Source organism: Babylonia areolata, chromosome 25, assembly GCF_041734735.1.
Source record: "Babylonia areolata isolate BAREFJ2019XMU chromosome 25, ASM4173473v1, whole genome shotgun sequence".
Classification (NCBI taxonomy): domain Eukaryota; kingdom Metazoa; phylum Mollusca; class Gastropoda; order Neogastropoda; family Buccinidae; genus Babylonia; species Babylonia areolata.
Genome location: NC_134900.1, coordinates 34,780,264 through 34,800,235, shown reverse-complemented (window position 1 = coordinate 34,800,235; position 19,972 = coordinate 34,780,264). Strand labels below are relative to the sequence as shown.

The 19,972-nt window shown below is 42.1% G+C and overlaps 1 protein-coding gene across 5 annotated transcripts in view; it reads right to left on the bottom strand.

Annotated features, from left to right (window-relative positions):
- LOC143299788 (F-box DNA helicase 1-like) overlaps window positions 1–19,972 on the bottom strand; it is a 60,134-nt gene that overhangs the window by 2,786 nt on the left and 37,376 nt on the right. For 4 of the 5 annotated variants that reach the window (XM_076613213.1, XM_076613215.1, XM_076613216.1 and 1 more), the window contains exons 10-19: window positions 18,431–18,659; window positions 17,279–17,444; window positions 14,621–14,757; window positions 13,462–13,561; window positions 11,357–11,481; window positions 10,325–10,400; window positions 7,223–7,411; window positions 3,720–3,824; window positions 2,214–2,332; window positions 302–430 (exon numbers count right to left, since the gene is read on the bottom strand). In XM_076613213.1, the coding sequence (XP_076469328.1) occupies window positions 302–430; window positions 2,214–2,332; window positions 3,720–3,824; window positions 7,223–7,411; window positions 10,325–10,400; window positions 11,357–11,481; window positions 13,462–13,561; window positions 14,621–14,757; window positions 17,279–17,444; window positions 18,431–18,659 (1,375 nt within the window). Of the gene's footprint in view, window positions 1–301; window positions 431–2,213; window positions 2,333–3,719; window positions 3,825–7,222; window positions 7,412–8,147; window positions 8,189–10,324; window positions 10,401–11,356; window positions 11,482–13,461; window positions 13,562–14,620; window positions 14,758–17,278; window positions 17,445–18,430; window positions 18,660–19,972 lie in introns of those variants that run through there. The other variant, XM_076613217.1, reaches the window with a different exon arrangement.

Genomic DNA, 19,972 nt, shown 5'->3' with positions numbered 1-19,972 from the left:
TAAAGGCCCCAGGTGAGGTATGGTGCTAGGGGCAAAAATTCTGTTCACAAAAATGCCGATACAGAAACCTGTATAATACGGAGGTCCAGGGGTCACAAGGGGTTAAAATTTTTAATTTATCATTATTTCTTAATTACCAAAATGCCAAAACTGAATTCTGTAATAGAAGTACTCCTCCCAACCATAAGAAAAAGTGATGGTGTGTGTATGTATGGGAAGAGAGCAGGTTTTGGGGTGGTGTGGGTGGGGCAAAATTTGAAGGGGGGGTGGGGCTGGGGGGGTGGTGGTGGTGTTGACTCACCAGGGTGACACTGGGTCTGTAGAGGGTGAAGGCCTGGGGGGTGAAGGTCTCCTGGTTGGACACACACTTCATCTCCACCACCCCCTCTTTGGTCAGCTGCTCTGTCAGCACCGGGTAATAGCACCCACCCTGAAATCAGGCTCACATGGATACTTTTTTCTTTTTTTTTAATTATAGAAAAAAGCACAAAACATAGGGTTTTATAACCCCCCCTGCCCCTCCGCTCCTCCTTAAAATCATGCACACATGTTTACAATTCATAACTCCCACTTAGTTACTTTTTATTTTATTTTGTTTTTTGATTAGCAGAAATGCATTTTGCAACTTTTTTTTAAAACAGAAATACATCCAATAACTTATTATTTTAAATAAACAGAAGAACATTCAATAACCTTTTTTTAAGATCAGAAACACATCAAATAACAAAAAAGCAAAAATACATCCACTAAATTTTTTTTTTGCTTTTTAATAAGCAGAAACATATTTGTATATAAATAATAAAACGGGCGCAATAACTGAGTGGTTAAAGCGTTGGACTTTCAATCTGAGGGTTCCAGGTTCGAATCTCGGTGATCTCCCAGGTCAACATATGTGCAGACCTGCTTGTGCCTGAACCCCCTTCGTGTGTACACACAAGCAGAAGATCAAATACGCACGTTAAAGATCCTATAATCCATGTTCAGAGGGTTATGGAAACAAGAACATACCCAACATGCACAACCCCGAAAACGGAATATGGCTGCCTGCATGGTGGGGTTAAACATGGTCATACATGTAAAAGCCCAGTCGTGTACATACTAGTGAACGTGGGAGTTGCAGCCCACGAACGAAGGAGAAGTAGTAACTAAACAATACAAAGAGAGCTCTGACATAAACACTCTGTACCCCAATAAGTACAGCTGCACCGCAGTTTCCGTGGACCAGCAATACAACAGCTGAGTGCACTGTCAAACCCATATTTCATACACACGCTGTCATCAAAAACATGATACTTTCCTTTCCAGTTTGCAAACACCAGTAAACAATGAAGAGGTTAAAACCGATGCACGAAAAGCACTATGTGATGATGTGCAACTGACTGAGCAAGTGAAACTGAATGTGCTCACTGCAGTACAGCAATATCCGAATTCAGTCTACAAGAAGCAATCAGGTGTTACGGAAAAATCCGTATTTGGGGAACAAAATGTTAACACGTTAACTCTTTCATTGCCAAGTTTCTGTGTCAAAAACGATACTTCTCATCGCCAATCATTTTAGGCCCAACGCTCAGACGGGCGCAATAGCCGAGTGGTTAAAGCGTTGGACTGTCAATCTGAGGGTCCTGGGTTCGAATCACGGTGACGGCGCCTGGTGGGTAAAGGGTGGAGATTTTTACGATCTCCCAGGTCAACATATGTGCAGACCTGCTAGTGCCTGAACCCCCTTCATGTGTATATGCAAGCAGAAGATCAAATACGCACGTTAAAGATCCTGTAATCCATGTCAGCATTCAGTGGGTTATGGAAACAAGAACATACCCAGCATGCACACCCCCGAAAACGGAGTATGGCTGCCTACATGGCGGGGCAAAAACGGTCATACACGTAAAAGCCCACTTGTGTGCATACAAGTGAACGCAGAAGAAGAAGAAGACCCAACGCTCCCAGGCACATGATTCAGTTCATGTCAAAACAACACAGTGGACTTCTAACTTCAAACTGGGTCAAAGGGGGAAAGGTTAGTCAATCTCCTACCGCATGGGAATGTTGGCTGCAGCTGTCAAGATTTGTTACAATGTGAAAAACGGTCTGTTTAAACATGACCCCTTGATGATGACTATGCCATCTATGGCAGTGAACTGTCTGTCCGACTTAAGTCGCTGATGGTGGCGAAAAAGTTAAAGACCTTTTCTTACAAGTGTGAAGCCACTCACCCCCATCATCACATGCATCTGTCGAAGAGACCTGGACATGATGAGGGCATTCTTCGCTCGGGTCACCGCCACGTACAGAATGTTCACATCCTCATTTCTGACAGAGTACAGAGGTTGCCCTAAAAAACATAAATGAATATAAAACCTTTTTTTTTCTTTTTAATGGAACTAAACCACAATGCAAAATTTTGTGTTTAAACAGTATTTCATAAACACCATCAGACATATGAGTTCAAAAAACAACAACAAAAAAACAAACAAAAACAGAAGCCAAATAACTTCTGTTCAAATTCAACCTTGATAGAACTTATCACACAGGAAGGTTTCTCCCCACAAACATGGCTAAACTGCCAATACACAAGATAACATTGATTTTATCAATGGAAGGCAATACTCATATATCACTGTCAATGCCTTTGTAGTTGTATATGCTCTTGTGTTTCCTGTTGCTGGTTTCCATCATTTGCTTTGCTGCCCTAATGCCACCAGGTGTATGCGTCCTAATTGTTGCTGATTTGTGTCTTTAATTATTATTATATTAAAATTTTTGTTATCTTTTACTTTATTTAATTTTATTTTTATTATTTTTATTTTATTTTATTTTGTTTTATTTTTTTTCTCAAGGCCTGACAAAGCGTGTTGAGTTATGCTGCTGGTCAGGCATCTGCTTGGCAGATGTGGTATAGCGTATATGGATTTGACTGAACGCAGTGACGCCTCCTTGAGCTACTGATACTGATACTGCTTGTGTCATCTTTGTGTGTTTTACGCTACCTAAATTTTTGTGCCACCCATACATATTAGCAACTGGTATGTAACTACCTTAAACTGTATGAAGAAGTATTTACAAAAGAAAAGGGGGTGGTAGGGAGGGGGTGCGGGTGTGGGGGAAGAGAAAAGTCAAAAAGCAGTTGTAATCCCTGCAGCAACTGCCACAAGAGTGACGGCTGAGTGGTAATACATCCACCTAGGAATCCAGAGAATCCAACTGCACGGGTTCCAATCCCACACTCACCAGAATTTTCTCCCCCTCCACTAGACCTCGACTGGTGGTCTGGATGCCAGTCATTTGGTGGAGACGATGACAAAACGGATGGCCAGCGTGCAGCATTCTCTTAGCGCACGTCTAAGAACCAGCAGCAACGAAAAGGGTGTCCCTGGCAAAATTCTGCAGTGAAGTCCACTCTTATATACTTGCTTATTTGTGAATGTAATCGAAACCCTACTGAATGACCTCAGAAAAACGAATGACGAGCGCCTAACAGCTCTCAGTCGGCTAGGTGAAGGGTGGAGATTTTTCCCCAATCTTCCATGTCAACACGAATGCCCTTCGTGTGTATATATGCATGATAAAGATCAAACACGCACAGTACAGATCCTATAAATCCACATCAGCCATTGGTGGTTAACGGAAACACAAAAAACACCCAGCATGCGTCAACCGTGACATTCTGACTACAAAAACCAACACACACGACCACAGGAAAACTCGCTGCCATCACTCACCGAGCTGAAAGCAGAGCAGGCTCTGAAGTTCCAGAAAGTCCGGAGTCAGCCTCACTGTGGCAAACTCCAAGCCTTTGGCCTTGTGCGCCGTGCTGAAAACCACATCTGCAAACCAGTTTCAGGTTTCATGAAGCCGTCAAAGCATGCGGACTGATCCATATTATGCTACACCACGTCTGCTAACAAAGAAAAATAAAGAAAAGAACAAGAGAGGCAAGGCCTCCAAGACTCACTTTTGATACACGAAGGAAAAAAAACCCAAAAAACCCCAACTAATCATTGAAATGTGTTCAGTATTTGTTATTATAAAGCTTCGGGTTAAAAAAAGAGAAAAAGAAAAAGAGGCCGGAGCGCAGGTTTGAACCCGGTATGTTTGGGTGGGAAGAAACTGTCTTCCTCACTACACTATTGAATAACGTTAAAAAATTAAACATTTAAACATGCTTTTTAAAGGGTGATAAATCGATCGCGGTATTCGAAGTGAGAACGCTGTTTAAATCATATTATTTTGGTGTATCTCAGGCATTTAAAAATTCTTTAAGGGCAATTAAGAATTCTTTTAAGTCAGCGGTAGAGGAGACGTGGCTATCGCCCCAATCACACTGCAACATTTGGCCGTTTTTCTCTGGATCTAGATAGATGTACAAATTTATTTACACCCACTGGGAAAGTACAACACGGTCAATTCAATTTCTCTTTTATGTTCATTCTAGTTAAATGAGTACCTACTTTAAAAGATTCATATGCAGTTAAAACGTCAATGACGTAGTCTGTGTCACTGTTCACTGTATGTGTTCTGTTCAGAATATGTATTTCTTTCAATTTAATTGCGAACAAGAAAATCGAGGTCACACCGTCTACTCGCTAAACATCGCCAACGCCATGGTTTTTCGGAATCCTGGAAATGGCCTCAACGAAATAAACCATTAATGATACAGGAAACACAGCTTAATTTGGGAGACTTACAGACTCTTACTGGTATGACTGTAGCATTTCCAGAGAAAATGGCAATGTTAAAGTTTACCACGGACACACATACATACAGACAGACAGACACACACACACACACAACCGAACACTGGGTTATAACATGGCCTCACTTTGTTTACACAAGTAAGTCACAAAGTGTGAATGACTGGTGCGAAAGCGCTTTGATTTGTCTCTGCACAAGATCCAGCTCTATATAAATACCATTATTATTATTTATTATTACCTGACCTGTGCATAAACCCAAAGCAATGGTCTGGGATTTGACAGCCAATCATGAGTATGTATACAACATAAGCCCAACATGAAATAAACAAACTAAATGAACAGATACTGATACTTTCCACTATCATAACAAGAGAGGCAAGGCCTTCAAGACTCACTTGTGATAAATTAAGTCCCCTAGCATTAATTACAGAGTAATTTCCCTTTTTTACTAACTGCACCAAAATGTTTGCAAAATAAATAAAAATTCCATGCTTCGCAAAAGAAGTTCCTGTTTGAACAAAAAATGTTAATAATGACTCCTCTTATTGTTGTGTCAGAATAAGAGGTCAGAGTGCCAAGTTTAGAGAATACAAAAAATATAACAGTAAATGCAGTTTGCATATAATTAGGCTTCTTTTTTTTTATTTTTTGTGTGCCCATCCCAGAGGTGCAATATTGGTTTAAACAAGATGACTGGAAAGAACTGAATTTTTCCTATTTTTATGCCAAATTTGGTGTCAAGTGACAAAGTTTTTGCAGAGAAAATGTCAATGTTAAAGTTTACCACGGACACACAGACAAACACACAGACAACCGAACACCGGGTTAAAACATAGACTCACTTTGTTTACACAAGTGAGTCAAAAATGAAAGGTGTGTAGAAGGCAAAAGACTGAAATAAAACGAGAACTAATACACGCATCAGAGCACACCCACAAATACATGCGGCCAGCCTCATGCTCGGATATATATGTGCTTGGCTGTATATCCTCATCTTTTTCTTTCCTTTCTCTATTGAAACAAATCCTTTTTTTCCCCCTTTTCTTTCATCTATTTTCTCTTGTTCTTTCTCTCTCTCTCTCTTTCTTTCTTTTATATTCTCTTTTTAGACGGCTTTTTTTTCCCCTCTATACTTCCTAATTCTTCTCTTTTTTCTTAACACATAATCATTACCTTTTTTTCCCCCTTATTTCAAAACATATCATCATTATCTCTTTCCTTTCTCTTAGCAAACGGCCATCATCTTTCAACCCTAGCACACAACCATTCTGTTTAGTGCAAAGGAGGAGCAGCTGTGGTTGGGTCGAGCGATTCCTTTATTTCTTTTTTCCTTCGTTATTTTCCACTGCACCATGCAACACATATTCTTTTGCTCACTATACCGCAAAACAATGTATGCTCCTCGTAAGAGAAAATTGCAAACAAACAAACAAGAAATCAAATAAAGTTCAGATTCCCAGATTGCACAGCATGTTGAAGTTTCTGATAAACAAATCAAATACCAGAAAAAAAAAAAACCAACACCCAAAATCCCAACCAACTCTGATCTGCTTGCCAGATGCTGCTTATGGTCACAGCACTTATTTGACAGCACATCATGTTTCTGATAAACAAATCAAAAGGAGGAGTTTGTATTATACTCCATGTTTGGTGATACATATACTCACCATGTCAAACTGATGCATACTAGGCCTATCGGTTTGCTCTGCTTGGCCAAATTTCACGCGGCTAACAGTGAAAAGACGACCCGTCTTGCCCGGTCCGCTCTTAGCCAATCAAATGCCTCTAAAAGCTATAAGCTCTGAATCATTCCTTTGGCAAAGGCTCTCCACGCCATCTTGTCAGGTTTACGCTCTGTCTCGTCTTACGCTTTTGTTGGCTATCAAGCGTATTCGTTTGGCCTGATTTTGATGCATGCGGCTTGTGTTTATTGTATTCTTACATTCTGTGCACTCGATTCGACTCAGCAACCTCGAATCGTTTGTTTTTCTCTGCCTCTAAGTCGAAAATACTAAATAAACGAAAAACAAAACAAAACAAAAAAACAAAAAAAAACCACCCAACCGACTCTGATCTGCTTGCTGGATGTTGCTGATAGTGTGAGCCTCGATCCTGTTGGCGCACCGCGGGAAGTTGTGGACGAAGGAACGAATGATGCGTACTTTACCCTGCAGCACCCCCAAAAAAAGAACCCCTCAAAAAACCCCAACCAACTCCCAACTCTGACCTGCTTGCTGGATGTTGCTGATGGTGTGAGCCTCGATCCTGTTGGCGCACCGCGGGAAGTTGTGGACGAAGGAACGAATGATGCGCACTTTACCCTGCAGCACCCCCCAAAAAAGAACCCCTCAAAAAACCCCAACCAACTCCCAACTCTGACCTGCTTGCTGGATGTTGCTGATGGTGTGAGCCTCGATCCTGTTGGCGCACCGAGGAAAGTTGTGGACGAAGGAACGAATGATGCGCACTTTACCCTGCGGCACTCCCAAAAAAAGAACCCCCCCAAACCCCCCCCAACCAACTCTGACCTGCTTGCTGGATGTTGCTGATGGTGTGAGCCTCGATCCTGTTGGCGCACCGCGGGAAGTTGTGGACGAAGGAACGAATGACGCGCACCTTGCCCAGTAGCTCCACGTCCATCACCTTCATGGCGAACTTCTCCAGCTCCGCCAGGTTGGGGAAGGTCGCGATGAACTTGTTGTGGATCGTCAGATTTCCTGCCGTCGGACAGCCCAACAGCCCGGTGGTTGATAAATTGATTGATATGGATACTTCTATAGCTCATGGTTAACAAACTGATTGATATGGATACTTCTATAGCACATGGTTAACAAACTGATTGATATGGATACTTCTATAGCTCATGGTTAACAAACTGATGGATATGGATACTTCTATAGCGCATGGTTAACAAACTGATTGATATGGATACTTCTATAGCACATGGTTAACAAACTGATGGATATGGATACTTCTATAGCTCATGGTTAACAAACTGATTGATATGGATACTTCTATAGCACATGGTTAACAAACTGATTGATATGGATACTTCTATAGCGCATGGTTAATCTATTGATTGATATGGATACTTCTATAGCGTATGGTTAATAACCTGACTGATATGGATACTTCTATAGCGCATGGTTAGCAAACTGATTGATATGGATACTTCTATAGCGCATGGTTAATAACCTGACTGATATGGATACTTCTATAGTGCATGGTTAACAAACTGATTGATATGGATACTTATATAGCGCATGGTTAACAAACTGATTGATATGGATACTTACATAGTGCATGGTTAATAACCTGACTGATATGGATACTTATATAGCACATGGTTACTAATTGATTGATATGGATACTTATATAGCACCTATCCTCGGTCAGAGACCAAACTCTAAGCACTTTGCAAACACACAGTCATTTGCACAACAAGCTGCCTACCTGGGTAGAGCCGGGCTGCCGACTGCCACTGGGCGATCATCCTGTGTCATTCAATCAGATTCCAGTCACGCACACATATACGCTCAGAGAGGCATTCAACATTTTACGGGCATGACTGTTTTCTTTATTTACATTTTCTTTATTTAGCCCGCCATGTAGGCAGCCATACTCTGCTTTCGGGGGTGTGCAAGCTGGGTATGTTCTTGTTTCCATAACTCACTGAACGCCGATATGGATTACAGGACCTTTAATGTGCATATTTTATCTTCTGCATGTGTATACACACAAAGGGGGTTCAGGCACTAGCAGGCCTGCACATATGTTGACCTGGGAGATCAGAAAAATCTCCACTCTTTACCCACCAGGCGCTGACACCAAGATTCGAACCCAGGACCGTCAGATTGAAAGTCCAACGCTCTAACCGCTCAGCTATTGCACCCGTCATCATATATCATGTCTGCTGACTTGCCATTGAACTAGTGGGAGTCACTTTAATCAACTGCCTTTTTTACTTTGGGAGGGCACAGAGAAAATTGGGGGAGACATGCAGATTCTATTGAGGCACCGTGGCAGAGTCCAATAGGCGCTGGGCAATAGCCGAGCGGTTAAAGCGTTGGACTTTCAATCTGAGTGCCCCGGGTTTGAATCTCGGTGGCGCCTGGTTGGTAAAGGGTGGAGATTTTTCCAATCTCCCAGGTCAACATATGTGCAGACCTGCCAGTGCCAGAACCCCCCGTTCGTGTGTACACGCACGCAGACGATCAAATACGCACGTTAAAGATCCTGTAATCCATGTCAGTGTTCGGTGGGTTATGGAAACGAGAACATACCCAGCATGCACACCCCTGAAAACGAAGTATGGCTGCCTACATGGCGGGGTAAATAAACAAAAACGGGTATACATGTAAATATTAAATGTTACATGTTTGTCTCAGTGTGTAGGTGTGCCTGCCTGAAATATGATTGAACGACACAGGAAACGAATGAAGAGCGCCCAATGGCAGCCGTCAGTCGGCTTTACCCAGGTAGGCAGCCTGTTGTGTAAATGACTCCGTGTGTGTAAAGTGCTTAGAGCTTGGTCTCTGACCGAGGATAGGCGCTATATAAATATCCATATCAATCAATCAATCAATTCACTGCCCCAGTGGCCATAAAAGGCGAGGGGACCTTTAAAACTTCACTCTAACCCCAGGAAAACTCAAAATGATCTGACAGGAATTTCTAACCGTGGAGACAGACAATGTGCAGTGCTGAAGGTTACCATGGAGACAGTGTGTCGTGCGGAAGATTACCATGGAGACAGTGTGTCGTGAGGAGAGGTTGCTGTGCAGACAGACAGTGTGGAATGCTTAAGGTTACCATGGAGACAGACAGTGTGTTGTGCTGAAGGTTACCACAGGGACAGTCTGTAGTGCTGATATGTTACAGTGGAGACAGACAGTGTGTAGGGCTGAAGGTTACCATGGAGACAGACATTGTGTAGTGCTGAAGGTAACCATAGCGACAGTGTGGAGTGCTGAAGGTTACCATGGAGACAGACAGTGTGTAGTGCTGAAGGTTACCATGGAGACAGACAGTGTGTAGTGCTGAAGGTTACCATGGAGACAGACAGCATGTAGTGCTGATGGTTACCATGGACACAGACAGTGTGTTGTGCTGAAGGTTACCATAGAGACAGTGTGTAGTGCTGAATGTTACAGTGAAGACAGACAGTGTGCAGTGCTGAAGGTTACCATGGAAACAGACATTGTGTAGTGCTGATAACTGTGGAGACAGTGTGGAGTGCTGAAGGTTACCATGGAGACAGACAGTGTGTAGTGCTGAATGTTACAGTGGAGACAGACAGTGTGTAGTGCTGAAAGTTACCATGGAGACAGACAGTGTGTGGTGTTAAAGGTAACCAAAGCAACAGTGTGGAGTGCTGAAGGTTACCATGGAGACAGACGGTGTGAAGTGCCAAAGGTTACCATGGAGACAGACGGTGTGAAGTGCCAAAGGTTACCATGGAGACAGACGGTGTGAAGTGCCGAAGGTTACCATGGAGACAGACAGTGTGTAGTGCTGAAGGTTACAGTGGAGACAGACAGGGTGTAGTGCCGAAGGTTACCATGGAGACAGACAGGGTGTAGTGCTGAAGGTTACCATGGAGACAGACAGGGTGTAGTGCTGAAGGTTACCTTTTTTCCTGTCACTTTCCGACAGCATCAGTGTGTAGATGTCCTTCAGCATGGACATCCCCAGTCCCTCCAGGCCCTGACATACACACACACACACAATTATACACATAAAATTATACACACACATTACACTACATTACACACGCACACACAAAATACACACACATACATACACACTATATCACACACACACTACACACACACATGCATTCACAGACAAAAACAAAAACATTATATATATATATATATATATATATATATATATATCCAACATATACATGCTGTTGCTTAAACAGTCACACACACACATGTTCACACACACATTCACACACACACATATTTGCAAGCACACACATTCACACAAACAAACACACTCTCACATACACATTCACACACACACACAAACACATTTACACACACATCATGTCAAAACCAAAACAAACAAGATACCTTGACAAAGGTAATGCTATTGGTTAAACTGTCACACACAGAGACATACACAAATACACACCACACACAGACACACACATATAGCTATAATATAGTGTACATGACACACATGTTGTTGGTTAAACTATCACATGCACACATATAATATAGACACCAATCATATATGTCCTGGCTAAACTCTCTCACACGCTCATAGCGCACACAATCACAGATGCACACAAAATGTCAAAAAAACCTAAAAAACACCCTGACAAAGGCGATGCGTTCGGACAGTTCAGCGAATGAGAACTTGTTGGCCTCAGTTATAGTACGCGTGACAATCATGCCATTTGTTAAACTATCACACACACTTATAATATAGACACCAATCACATATGTCCTGGTTAAACTCTCTAACACATGTTCATAGAATAGAACAGAATAGACTAGAACAGAACAGAATAGAATATGTCTTTATTACCAAGCATACCAGGGTCACAAGGAATATTCATGCACACACAATGTTAAACCAAGTGTACCAGGGTCACAAAGAATATTCATGAACACACACACACACACAGTGTTAAAACAACAAAAACACACCCCGACAATGGCGATGCGTGCGGATGGCTCAGCGGATGAGCAGAACTTGTCGGCCTCGGTGAACACGGAGTAGTTGGTTCGGCACAACACTGCCAGCTGTCCCACCTGATCCCCATTGATGGTGCCTGCAACCAGAGCACACACTGTGTGTTTCAACTTCTCTTCTTCTTCTTGACTTAATCACTCGCACACACACACACACACACAATACAAAATATAATACACACACACACACACTCACTCACACATACTCTCATTCACACGCAATCTCACACCCACATACAAAATATAACACACATACACACACACACACACCATCACTCACACACACATACTCACACGCAATCTCTCACACACAAGCTCACATACACAGACACACATATACACTCACACACACACTCACACACTAAAACACACACACACACACACACATGCACACCCAAACACACCACACACCAACAACTGGACATCCATGGAAACGGACTAAACATATGCGTTTGGACGCCAGAACTGAATTGAGATTTTGTTTCACAATGACAAGTTTCGACGGGCGCAACAGCCGAATGGTTAAAGCACTGGACTTTCAATCTGTGGGTCCGGGGTTCGAATCCCGGTGGCGCCTGGTGGGTGCCAGTGCCTGTACCCCCTTCATGTGTATACGCACGCAGAAGATCAAATTCGCATGTTAAAGATCCTGTAATCCATGTCAGCGTTCGGTGGGTTATGGAAACAACATATCCAGCATGCACACCCCAGAAAACAGAGTATGGCTGCCTACATGGCAGGGTAAATAAAAAAAAAGGTTATACATGTAAAATGTTAAATGTTTGTCTGAGTGTGTATGTGTGCATGCCTGAAATCTAACTGAATGACACAGGAAACGAATGATGAGCGCCCCGTGGCAGCCGTCAGTCGGCTCTACCCAGGTAGGCAGCCTGTTGTGCAAATGACCCCGTGTTTGTAAAGCACTTAGAGCTTGGTCTCCGGCCGAGGATAGGCGCTATGTAAGTATCCATATCAATCAATGAATCAAAGTGTATTCCAGGTGACAGGATCAAGGTACGAAAATTAAAGGTAGGAGGAGGATCCTTTCTTCTGCTTTGTTCATTGGCTGGCACTCCCACGTTTCGCTCGTATACACCAGTGGTCTTTCCACGTGCATTTACCCTCGCCATGTAGGCAGTCACAATCCGTTTTCAGGGGGATAGGAAGAGGATAAATTTGTACAATCCTCATGCAGTAGAGGGCCCTGACCAACATCATGATGATGATATGGATACTTATACGACGGGCGCAATAGCCGAATGGTTAAAGCGTTGGACTTTCAATCTGAGGGTCCCGGGTTCGAATCTCGGTGACGGCGCCTGGTGGGTAAAGGGTGGAGATTTTTACGATCTCCCAGGTCAACATATGTGCAGACCTGCTAGTGCCTGAACCCCCTTCGTGTGTACACGCAAGCAAAAGATCAAATACGCACGTTAAAGATCCTGTAATCCATGTCAGCGTTCGGTGGGTTATGGAAACAAGTACATACCCAGCATGCACACCCCCGAAAGCGGAGTATGGCTGCCTACATGGCGGGGTAAAAACGGTCATACACGTAAAAGCCCACTCGTGTATATACGAGTGAACGTGGGAGTTGCAGCCCACGAACAAAGAAGAAGAAGAAGAAGGATACTTATACAGCACCTGTCCTCGGTCACAGACCAAGCTCTAAGCGCTTTACAAACACAGGGTCATCTGCACAACAGGCTGCTTACCCGGGCAGAGCCGACTGGTGGCTGTCATTGGGCGCTCATCTTTCGTTTCAACGTGTAATCAGATTTCAGGTACACTCACATACACACTCGTGGAACATTTTATGTGTATGACCATTTTATTTACCCCACCATGAAGGCAGCCCTACTCCGTTTTCAGGGGTGTGCACGCAGGCTACGTTCTGGTTTCCATAACCCACCAAACACCGACATGGATTAAAGGATCCTAAATACACGCATCTTATCTTCTGCATGCGTGTACACATTTTACCAAAACTGTTCCAAGCCTGCTACTGTTCCCCAAAACAAAACAGCCACACACAGACAGAGAAAGCCCCAGATGCTCACCCGGAGTGCCGTGACCCACAATGTTCCGGGACGTATCGTTCTTCAGGTTCTCCAGTAGTGTGTTGGCCACCTGGGCAATTTCCGGACCAAACCTGAACGACTGCACAGCAACAAAACGAGCATCAGAAAAACAATCAGTATTTTCCGTTAAATATTCTTCATGCTGCACAATACAACCAACAAGAAATGCATGAGAAAAACAATCATTATTTTCGTTATATATTCTTGATGCTTACATGCTTGTTAAGTACTATTCAATATAAAAATTTCATGTCTAGAAGATCCCATTTGCTGTCAGTCAGGTTAATATTTCACCTGCCAATAATGCTCCCTTAACTCTTTGACTGCTGATGACTGTGTGGTCGTTAGTGATGGACTGTTCATTAAAAAAAATGTTCATTAAAAAAAAGTTCAGTTAAAGAAAAAGGGAAAATGTTCATCAAAAAAAATTATTATTTTTTTAAAATCACTACAGTCTGACTTACCTATGTCAGGTAGATCTTATCAACCATCAGCCAGGTAACAATATCACTACAGCCTGACTTGCCTGTGTCAGGTAATCTTATCAACTATCAGCCAGGTAATATCACTACAGCCTGACTTACCTGTGTCAGGTAATCTTATCAACCATCAGCCAGGTAACAATATCACTACAGCCTGACTTACCTGTGTCAGGTAGATCTTATCGACCATCAGCCAGGTAACAATATCACTACAGCCTGACTTACCTGTGTCAGGTAGATCGTATCAACCATCAGCCAGGTAACAATATCACTACAGCCTGACTTATCTGTGTCAGGTAGATCGTATCAACCATCAGCCAGGTAACAATATCACTACAGCCTGACTTACCTGTGTCAGGTAATCTTATCAACCATCAGCCAGGTAACAATATCACTACAGCCTGACTTATCTGTGTCAGGTAGATCTTATCAACCATCAGCCAGGTAACAATATCACTACAGCCTGACTTACCTGTGTCAGGTAATCGTATCAACCATCAGCCAGGCAACAATATCACTACAGCCTGACTTACCTGTGTCAGGTAGATCTTATCGACCATCAGCCAGGTAACAATATCACTACAGCCTGACTTACCTATGTCAGGTAATCTTATCAACCATCAGCCAGGTAACAATATCACTACAGCCTGACTTACCTGTGTCAGGTAGAAGGTCTTGCTGGCCACCAGCCCTTCCATGGCGTTCACGGCACCCCTAAAGGCGTAGATCTGTTGGTGTTGGTCGCCCACAAAGATCTTGGGCTGGTTCTGTTGCTCTAGGATGGTCAGCAAAGCTGGTGCCCAACAGGTAAGGGGGAACGGTTTCACTTTCAGTTTCAAGCAGGTATCAAAGTGTGCAGACTGATCTATAACAGCTGTGCCATATTTGTGTTTTAAAAAGTTATCAAAAAAATCCAGTATGAATAAATAAATAAATAAATATATATATATTTGTATTTCTTTTTATCACAACAGATTTCTCTGTGTGAAATTCAGGCTGCTCTCCCCAGGGAGAACGTGTCGCTACACTACAGCACTGCAGCGCTACCCTTTTTTTTTCTTCCCTGCATGCAGTTTTATTTGTTTTTTCTATCGAGGGACGAGAGGTGTAATATATATGTGTGTGTGTTTGTATGTATGTATGTGGTGTGTGTGTGTGTGTGTGTGTGTGTGTGTGTCTAAGACAGAGGCCTGACCTGAACATAAACCTAATGTGCTGGTCAAGCCTTGAAAGGCTACCACGGGATGGTGTATAACAACATGAAATGAAATAAAATAATTGAACAAAATAAACAAATACATGGGGAACAGGCTTAAAAAAACCCCAAAAAACCCAACAAAAAACCCCCCAATTTTATCTAATAACAGCAGTATTCTCATTCCATTTCGCCTCCCCCCCCCCCCCCCATCTTTTCACTGTTTGTTTCCATAAAAGTGCATGGAAAAAAAAAGAAAAAAAAGAGCTTAATGCAGAGAAAAACAGAGAATACAGTGTGAGAAATATACACAGAGAGAAAGCAGAGAGAGAAAGAGAAAGCACAGAGAGAGAGAGAGAGAGAGAGAGAGAGAGAGAGAGAAAGAGCCTGATTGTGCTTATTTCATTCCAGGGTGGAATCAAAGAACTACATTTGAAATATAAACAGAAGTACAATTAAAAGAAAGTTACTTGACGGATTACCTACAGGGGAAGATGTCAGTTTAAAGAGGGAAACTTTTTCTTCTTCTGCGTTCACTCGTATGCACACGAGTGGGCTTTTAGGTGTATGACCGTTTTTACCCCGCCATGTAGGCAGCCATACTCCATTTTCGGGGGTGTGCATGCTGGGCATGTTCTTGTTTCCATAACCCACCGAACGCTGACATGGATTACAGGACCTTTAACATGCATATTTGATCTTCTGCTTGCATATACACACGAAGGGGGTTCAGGCACTAGCAGGTCTGCACATATGTTGACCTGGGAGATCGTAAAAATCTCCACCTTTTAGCCACCAAGCGCCGTCACCGTGATTCGAACCCGGGACCCTCAGACTGACAGTCCAACGCTTTAACCACTCAGCCCATCTAAAGAGGGAAACAACTGATAATGAATGCAAAAAGTCAAAAATACCAATACTCCCAGCGACTGCAGATGACACACTTTTGTGTTAGTATGGTTTCATTACTCACAGTCAAACATCACATGCTGAACTGTAACATCACTGTAACAAATACACTTGATACTGGGCAGTATTTACTCCATCATGATTTAGAGAACAGTCTGAACATTATACTCAAAACAGGTCTGCGAATACAGACCAAAGTCTGAGTGACAGCTGTTTGTTTAAAGTTCTTTAAGGTCCTGAATACAGACCAAAGTCTGAGTGACAGCTGTTTGTTTAAAGTTCTTTAAGGTCCTGAATACACAGCTTTCTGGTAAAATTTCATTTTTAAACAAGATGGAAAATTCTTGCAGGACATACGCTGCTAACAAAAGCAATTATTGTAGTCAATATCTTCGAGGTGATGTAAGCAGACATTCTTATTACTGAGAAATACTGTTGAAGCGGCACTTTCCCGAGCTTTGATTCAGCAACCATTACGTCTTGCATTTTTCAGCTACAGCACTGTTTTTTGTGATAAATTTTCAAAAAAACAGATGATACTGCCGGCCTTGTCTTGTTTCAACGTGCAGGAGGAAGACTGCAGAATAGTTCAAGATGCTCATCTGCCGATACAAAGTCTGTGAGAGTCTGTGTTCTTGCCTCTTGTCCCAAAAAATTTGACTGGAAAATCAAACCGAGTGCCTAGTCATTCAGATGATGTGATACACTGACGACCCACTGGCAGCATGCATGAACTCACGGCAACCAAAAGTTGTTGTCCTCTGGCACAATCCTGTAGAAAGCATCCACTCTTGATAAGGTAGACAACTATAACTGCATGCACTCGAGGCCTTACTAAGTGCGCTGGGTTATGCTGCTGGTCAGGCATCTATCTGCCCAGCAGGTGGGGTGCAGCATATATGGATTTGTCTAAATGCAGTGATGCCTCCTTGAGAAACTGAAACTCAACCTGCATGCTAGACTGTTTGTGACGTCACACTGGTCTAACCACAGCGGGACGTTTTAATGAGATTTTCATGGTAGTAAACGAAATTAGCTCAAGCTGAGTGTGCTTTTTTGCCAATTACAACTGATTCAACATGTGTGTGCAATAAAAAAAGAAAAAAATAACAAAAAACCCCACCTCTAATAACGTCTAAATTCAGATTTTTAAGCGATTTTGCACGACTCTTAAAACCATGTTTTGGGGACCTTTAAGTCAAAGACTCACCAGGAGAGAGATCCTGGGCCTCGTCCACCAGAATAATGTCGTAGTTGTTCAGCGTGGGTTGCCACAGCTGGTACAGCTTGAGGTAGCCGTCATGTGTCATCTTCACCCTCTCATCATCCAGGTCCTTCATGCGCCCCCAGTAATAGTCGGCATCTTCTACATACAACTGCCCAAAGCCACAGACATCATACACAGTCACCTTTAGTACGGAAAGACTGAGCAGGTTTCCTTGTTCTGACTGAAAAATGTATTCACTATGTACATAGCTGCAGCTTGCTAATTTTCCTCTTTTGTCCAATGAATCAAATCAAATTATGGTGCTTAGAGCCTCGCCGACTACTGAGGCCATCTCAAGGTTACTGCCACGTTAGCATCTACTTCAAGGAGAAGTACAATAAAAACTAGTCACTGCTTCAAGCTTTTTATTCAAAAAGATTAAAAACCTTCCAGAGTTTAAAACATTCGGATTAAAAATGTTCACCTCAAGAAGTCCACCAGCGTCCACGTTTTGTCCAATGGAGTGATCTAATTATTACCATCAATATTATCATTCTTATTTACATTATTATCATAAACACATGTCCAAACTGGCATGCACATCATACAACAGCATTCCCCTTCAGACATATATTACTATTTCATGCAATTTCTCTCCTTTCTTTCTTCTCCACCTCCCTCTTTTCACACGCAATTTCATGCGCATCATTTCAGCAAGTATATCCCTCCAAGGTCTCTCTACTCTTCTACTGATGACAAGAATTCTTGGTGTTCCCCAACTGAGCAGAGAGAAACACGATGAGATGGTCAGGCATCTGCCTATCAGATGTGGTGCTGAGTATAATAATAATGGTATTTATATAGTGCTGAATCTTGTGCAGAGACAAATCAAAGCACTTTCACACCAGTCATTCACACGCATGCATAACTCTAAAACTGTAGAAACTAAAGACAAGGAAGAGGCAGGCAAGGGAGGCTATTTTGGGAACAGGTGGGTTTTAAGGCCAGACTTGAAAGAGCTGAGTGTGGAGACTTGATGAAGCGAAAGAGGAAGTTCATTCCAATTGCAAGGTCCAGAGTATATATACGGATTTGTCTAAACGCAGTGATGCCTCCTTGACAAACTGAAACTATGATGACCATCCACTGCCTCACCATTTTCTGGCTGAAATCCAGATCCATGATTCGAATGCCAAATTCAGTCAAAGGTGTGTGCTGGGTTGTGATCCTATCATCGCCTGACGACAGGAAATTCTTCAGCGTCTCCATCACACGCTTGGCACGGACAAACAGGTTTTCTGAGTTCGTCTTTCTGCTCTTCAGCGTCATCGCCACGTCGTACAACCGAAGGTTGCCTGCGTTCAAATTCTTCTTAGCAGCGTACCTGAAAAGAATGATTTCTCATCAGCAGGATATTCCCCCATTAACCAATAAGACAAACTGACAGGCATGTCTAAATTATTGTATTCCTTTGCATTGCATTGTATCTGTTGTACTGTTTTGCACTGTGTTGTATTCTTTGGAAGAAATCTTCTCTAGTAAGTATACGAATATATATGCATGCACTCAAGGCCTGACTAGTATGTTGGGTTGTGCTGCTGTCAGGCATCTGGTTAGCACATGTGTAGAAACATGGATTTTTCCGAACACAGTAACGCCTCCTTGATAAACTGAAACTGTATTGTATTGCAAATATGAAAACAAACACACAATAACGTATTATTTTTGTGGTGTCTGGCTAACAAAAAATTTTTTTTTTCCCCACTGCTATCCTGGTAAACAGACGTAAGATCTACTGTCAAAACATAAACTCATATCTACTGTCATTTTCTGTTGGGCTAAAAAGTAAATAAACACTGATGATATGAACTTGAATCAAAAGTCTAAATCTTCAGGGTAGTCCTCTGAATGATTTATAGAAATATATCGATAGAGAGCTAAACTGATAGGTAAGTAAAGACAGACATATATAGATATATATCCATAAACTCCACTGAGTAAAATACAGAGATAGACATACAGATACATGCACACACACACACACATATATATATATATATACACACACACACACACACACACACATATATACATGGATGGATATATAAATATCCTATAAACTGTAACAGCATTCACAGGGGTCTTTCTCACATATGCATAAATACGATTTTGCTGCCCTTCCATCCACAGTTCATAAAGGTTTTTGATCACACAATTTTAATTCAATCATCAGAAACCCACATTAAATCCATGACATTCTGAGTGATATTTCTGTCACAAAAAAATCTAACATAAGTTTTTATAAACCATTATTTCATTTTTAAATTCAAAATGAGGTGGAAGGTTTTGCAGCTGTGTTTCATCACTGACAGAAATGGTGAGTCTTTTTTCCCCCTGTTATCAGTGATACACAGAGCCAAAATATCAACCTTTTACAAACTTGGGTCATTAACGCAAAAAAAAAAAAAAAAAAATTATTGACTTGAAAAAGGCGTGTCATTTCTAAAATAATCAATTTATTACAAATTGTGTATATTAAACATGCAGAAGATGAAATACACATGTTAAAGATCCCATAATTCAGGTCAGCATTCGGAAAGAATATAGGAATAAGAACATACCCAGCCTGCACACCCCCCGAAAGAAAGGAAAAACGTTACATGTCTGTCTGAGTGTGTGTATGACCAAAACCGGACT